The sequence below is a fragment of the Micromesistius poutassou genome, assembly GCF_964030765.1.
Source record: "Micromesistius poutassou genome assembly, chromosome: 15".
In the NCBI taxonomy this organism is placed as follows: domain Eukaryota; kingdom Metazoa; phylum Chordata; class Actinopteri; order Gadiformes; family Gadidae; genus Micromesistius; species Micromesistius poutassou.
The window spans coordinates 15,657,391-15,663,390 of NC_140285.1; the positions used below are offsets into that span (position 1 = coordinate 15,657,391).

General features: G+C 41.7%; 1 protein-coding gene across 1 annotated transcript; it reads right to left on the reverse strand.

The window, feature by feature from the left end:
- Positions 1-3,278: 3,278 nt before the first annotated feature.
- On the reverse strand, positions 3,279-5,434 carry LOC311359545 (zinc finger protein RFP-like). The gene is made up of 2 exons (XM_084479590.1): positions 5,346-5,434; positions 3,279-5,241 (listed from the first exon to the last, which is right to left on the reverse strand). Exon 2 carries the CDS (start codon positions 5,238-5,240, stop codon positions 3,618-3,620), a length of 1,623 nt encoding a protein of 540 aa, XP_084335716.1. The 5' UTR covers position 5,241; positions 5,346-5,434; the 3' UTR covers positions 3,279-3,617.
- Positions 5,435-6,000: the final 566 nt, after the last annotated feature.

Sequence of the window (6,000 nt, forward strand, 5' to 3'; positions counted from 1 at the left end):
GCAATATGCTTTAAACAATGCAATTTTTACAGCTACAGAGCACATGCTAAACTTACGACATAGCATGTTTGCTTGTGCATAGAGCTTACGACGCTGCCTGTACATATCTTTATCATCGGACAAGTCATTAACAATAATATGCCCCAGATACTTAATCTCACTGCACACACTGAGTGCAGTACCAGACAGATGGAAGTCAGGGAAGGTTGACTGTCTGTCTTCTCTGCTTCTAATAATCATAACTTTACTCTTACCAGCATTGTACTTTATGTCAAAGTCAGCACCATACTGTGTGCATGTTCTCAATAGCTGTTGGAGACCAGCACTGTAAGGGCTGAAGATGACCAGGTCGTCTGCGTACATAAAGTGATTAATTAGTAGATCACCAACTCTACAACCTGTACCACATGTATTCAACATCAGAGACAAATCATTCATGTACACATTAAAAAGAAAGGGAGACAGGATTCCGCCCTGGCGGACACCATTGGTCACATGGAAGGGATCAGATGTTACATTCCCCCATCTCACTCGCATTGTCTGATGCGAGTACCAGTAGACCAGGATTCTAATCAAAAAACCAGGGACCCCACTTTTCGACAATTTCAAAAATAATTTCACATGATTAACACGGTCGAATGCTTTAGAAGCATCGATGAAGCACAAGAACATGGTAGAATTATGACTATTGTATTTCTCTAAGATTTCCTTTAGTGCAAAAATACATAGATCAGTGCCATGCTTTTGTTTAAAACCAAACTGGTTGTCTGTAGACATGATGTATCTCTCAAGTCTACTCAGTAGAACTGTCTCCAGTACCTTGGACATGACACTGGCCAGAGCTATTGGCCTGTAATTATCTGAGCTGTTCAGCTTCCCCACTTTATCTTTAATAACTGGCACTAGCACAACAGAAATCATAGAATCGGGTAACACTCCATGAACAAAAAAACCTGTATAGCACATAGCCACCAGAGGGCACATTTTCTTACTGGCAAACTTAATATGTTCAGCTGTAATATTATCGAGACCACAGGCCTTATTATCTCTTAACTTCAGTATTGCTTCATGTACCTCATCAGAAGTGACAATAACATCATCATTAAACTCAACATTATCAACTACAAACAGATTACTCTTTACACAGTTTAACAGTTCAAAATATTGTTTCCGCCATAGCTGTGCGATTTCATCAAGACCACTCACACCATCTATATTAGATGGAAGAGATGTTTTGCAATTGTTAATAGTTTTTATTTCTTTCCAGAAGTCATTAACATTATTTTTTTGCAGCTTCTGTGCCAATGAATCTGACCTCATAGTATTTTCATTTCTTTTAATGTAGCGAAGTGCATATTTAAACCTAGCATTAGTACATTTTTTATTTTCAAACAGAGGACCATGCCTGCTTTTTCCTGCCTCAGCCCATTTTTTAAAAGCATTTCGGGCCTCTGCATGGAGCTCCTCTACATGGTCCTTCCATCCTGGCTTACCATTGCACACTTTAGCCCTATGCTTATGTAGAGGCCTGCTCGAGATACGGAGAGACTCCACAATATCTTCATACAGAGAACATAATTCCTTACAATGTTGTACATTCTTACAATTCATATCCTGACACAATAAGGCATCTTTTGGTACTTTAATATTACCCAGCAATACATCAGAGTGATTAACATATTTATTAAAATCCTTCTTGGACAATTTTGCCCAGTCTACTTTCCCTACACCAATGCCATTATCCACAGGCAACAGCACTGGTAAATTACCTGTGTTCAGTACCATGTGAAAGGGTATATGGTCTGTTGTGGCCAAATCATAATCAATTTTTATCATATCGATGGAGTCATGGGCATCCATCGTACAGAAGCAGTGGTCTAGCCAAGAGGTTGAATGCCAGGCCTCGCTGATATAAGTATAACTATCATTTGGCAGTAGTACCTTACTGGACAAAATCAATCCACTGTCTGAACAGAACTGAGTTAAATGATTACCAAATAAGGAGTTGGCATCAGTTACATCCGCATTCATGTCACCAATAACATAGATGCAGGTGGACGGATTGTCCTGAATAAAAGACATGATAAATGCCAATCTACTGAGGTACTCATCCTCGTTTTGTACACACTCATATGGCGTATATACATTCAAAATCAACAACTTCTTATCATTACAGCACAGCTCAATCCCAATAGCCCAATCAACACCCAGTCTTATGACATTAACCAACTGGTCATATTTTTTATTCCACATTGTGGCTACCCCCCCTGGGATCCTACCCCGAACAATTTTATCACTTAAATCAGTTGTTGATTCACCCGCCCCATGAAAGTCCCTGTGAATAGAATTCAATCCTTCCAGGTGTTGTTTAGCCAGGAACGTCTCCTGAACACACAAAATGTCACATGTCTCCATCAATTTGTCCACAATGACACGACGTGATTTGTCAGTTTCACTGTGCCCAACACGCAGCCCACGCGCATTGTAAGACACGACACAGATGTTCATAGAGATGTTAATTCATATCTGCTATGCAGACTGGCTCTCAGGTGGAGCTGCAGGTGTACCATGGCAATTCAGCTCACTCCCCCCCTCATTACCAACAACCTTATGTCCACGGGGCTCATAATAGCGGCGGACATAGGTCCCGGCTGGCCAGAGTTTTGGATCGTACATATCAGCAATATTGTTACATTCAGCGGTGATGTGAAACGAGCCATATACCTGCTGCGGGCCGACTCGATCTTTCGACACGTCACTGTTTCATTCTCCATCTTCTCAGACAGATAGTCACGTAATTGTCATTGGGAGGATAAATATTGTCTCTCGGGTCGACCTCGGGACGAAGAGAATTTTGTGGGCACTGACTTAATTTTTCTGTTCAAGTTTTCAACACTTTCTGCGAACCAGAACTTTTTTCCTCCTCAGAACTTGAAAGAAGGTCTCCCAAATAAGGACTTAAGGAAATGATGAAGAGAGAATGATGAACAAGAGAAGAGTGAGAGAGACGAGGAAGAGATTGACAAAGAGGATAAAAAATACACGGAAAGATGACCAGAGAGCACTGCAACAGTGTGTGTGTCTGTGTGTGTCTGTGTGTGTGTGTATTTTCATTCAAATCTGGGCTACCTAAGTAAAAGATCTTCAAATCTAAATAGAATCTTTGTATGTAAACAAACATAATGTACCTTTTCCCCTGAAGAGATCAATTCCACTGAAAATGTAGAATTCATCCATTTTTATTAAGTCAGAAAAGTGAACAAAGATATAATTGGGTATTCATGATTCCGATACATCAACTATAGAACTTATAGTAAAGTTAACATTATTATGATTTAAAAAAAAACGACATCCTCCCAAGTTGATCCACAAAACTTAAACAATTATTAAACAACAAAAAATTACAACAATAACAATTATTATTTTAGTAAAGAAAACACACATTGAAGAATATAGTGGAACAGGCTATATTTATAATAGTCTTACTTTCATCCTTGTTAAATGACAGCAGTACAACCTGAATGCATTTCTCTCAGATCTTTAATAGCAGCGATTATTATTCAGGAAAAATCACTAGTTGTTGTGGTTGTTTGTTTAATCTAATATCAAACAGTGTCTTAGTCTGTTTGATTGACAGGTGAGATGATCAGGGGGGCAGAGTTTCTACTAAATAAACTTGAATAAAAACAGAGAAATGGATAGAGAGGCTCACTAAAGGTGCAGCCAGTAGCAGAGTAGATATGAACCCTGGCTTCCACATCATAGAAGGAGACCAGACCCTCATCATAATCAACAAACACCCCCACCTTCTGAAGCTCAGCTCTCAGAGGGAGATTGACAGAAGGGTCACCATGAAATACAAACACATCCTTGAAGATTAATATCATCCAGTATCCATTCTTAGGGGTGAATGTGATATTTTCTTTTCTGTTGATGGACCCTCTTGCCACTCCTAAACGCCACACAGTCTTATCATTAACCTGGACCTCAAAGTAAAATCTCCCTGAGGAGAAGCTCTGCCTCGAGAGAACACATAGATTGTGTGAAACTCTCTTAGGGTTGTCTGGGAGTTTCTTCCCTCCACCTCCATAATGAACTTGTTTCCCATCCTCAGACAGGGTGAGACTGGGATGAGCTGTATCAGGATCCAGAATCACATCTACTTCGTACTGCTGGACATTCTTCAGCTTAGCAGCACCACACAGCTTCTTCATCTCCATGTTCAGTGTCTCTTCCAGCTGATCCAGCGATCTACTCAAGGTCCCTACGTATGACGGAGGACGGACCTCCACCGTCATCCAGTCCCTGGTGGGTGGAGGATCCTTCAGGGATCTGAAGGCCTGGAGGAAGTGGAGGTGGTCTTGCGTGTGTGAGAGCGGCTTCACCTCTGAGCTTCTATTGGTCAGATCCTCGATTTCCTGCTCCAGCTCTTTGATGAGGTCTTCAGCTTGTTTCTCTGTGGATTTCAGTTTCTCTTTAACCGTTTGGTTGAAAACATCCTGCCACTTTTCAATGCAGCGCATCAGAGCGGTGAGGGCCCACAAAACATCGGCAATCTTTCTGTCAGCATCTTTCTTGCTCAATTTTACTGTGTCTTTGATCTCCTTAATCTTTAATTTTCTCTCCTGGATCATCTGCAGAACTTCCGACTCTATGTTTCCCAGCTGGGCCGTCTTCACCTCATATTCCTCCTTTAGAGGTACAACAGGATGGGACCTGTGGTCACCCTCTGTGCAGAACTGACACACACACACCTGTTCAGTCCTGCAGAAGAGCTCCAGAAGTCGTTCATGTTTCATACACATCCTTTCTTCCAGACGGTCCATAGGCTCGACCAGCTGATGTTTCTTCAGGCGTGCGACTCTCTGATGTCGCTCCAGGTGGGTGTGGCAGTAAGAGGTAAAACACTCTAGGCAGGACTTCACAGCCTTCAGCTGGGTCCCAGTACAGATGTCACAGGGAACTTCTCTTGGTTCAATACAAGGCTGCTCTTTTACTCGTACAGATGTTTTAAACTGAGTGGCCAGCTCTGATAAGAGGGTATTGACCCTCCAATCAGGTCTAGTGTGGAAAATCTCATTGCAAACAGGACATTTGTACTGGACTTGTTCATCCCAGAACTTTGTAATACAGGTTCTGCAGAAGTTGTGTCCACATGGTGTAGAAACTGGGCTGCTGAACACATCCAGACAGATGGGACATGAAAAGTTCTCTTCAGACCAGGAAGTAGCAGAGGCCATCCTAGACACAGACGACAAGGTTTATGTATTGAGCAATTCCATTATTTTCACTTATTACATAACGGGAGGTTTTAACTTCTCTCAAAGTTGTGCTGTATTACTCACCTTGTTGTTGTTACTGACTGTCAGAATATTTGTTTCAAAATGCCTTTTATTTTCCTCCTGAAAGAGAGCTTGCACGTCGAGTGTTTTTGGTCTGAACCTTAGGTTTTGTTTCCTGAACATGACGTCCTCTCCTCTCCTCCCCTAACTCCTGGATCCTCCCCTAACCCCTGGCTCTGCCCCGACAGACACACAGGTCCCTGACGTTTCAACTTTCACATGCTGTCTCTGGGCACATTCATGCACTGTGTAGGCTACTTCAAAGGCATTTATGTTTGTTCTCGTCTCCTTTGTGGAGTTAAATCAGGTACAATTAAAAGACAAAACACTGAGAGCTGGAGGAAAACGAGGGACATTGTGGTGAGTTAATGTTGATTTGCCACTTCAACTGTGATTAAGAGCAATACAAAAACAATTGACTTGACTTGTCTGGGTCTGGGTCTGGTATTTTCTGTACAGTCTTTATAGAAACAAGCCTCTCCCTGTGTGCCTAGGTTACATGTGCTATTTTAGTTGTTACTTAATATTGAGTTGACACTGGTAGTTATATAATCTCCCAGACTCTAACCTCATAAACCAGCTGAGTCATGTGACTCGGGGTAGGGAAGACGAACCAGACCAACAAGTTCACTAACCAGAGACAACAAACAGATCACCA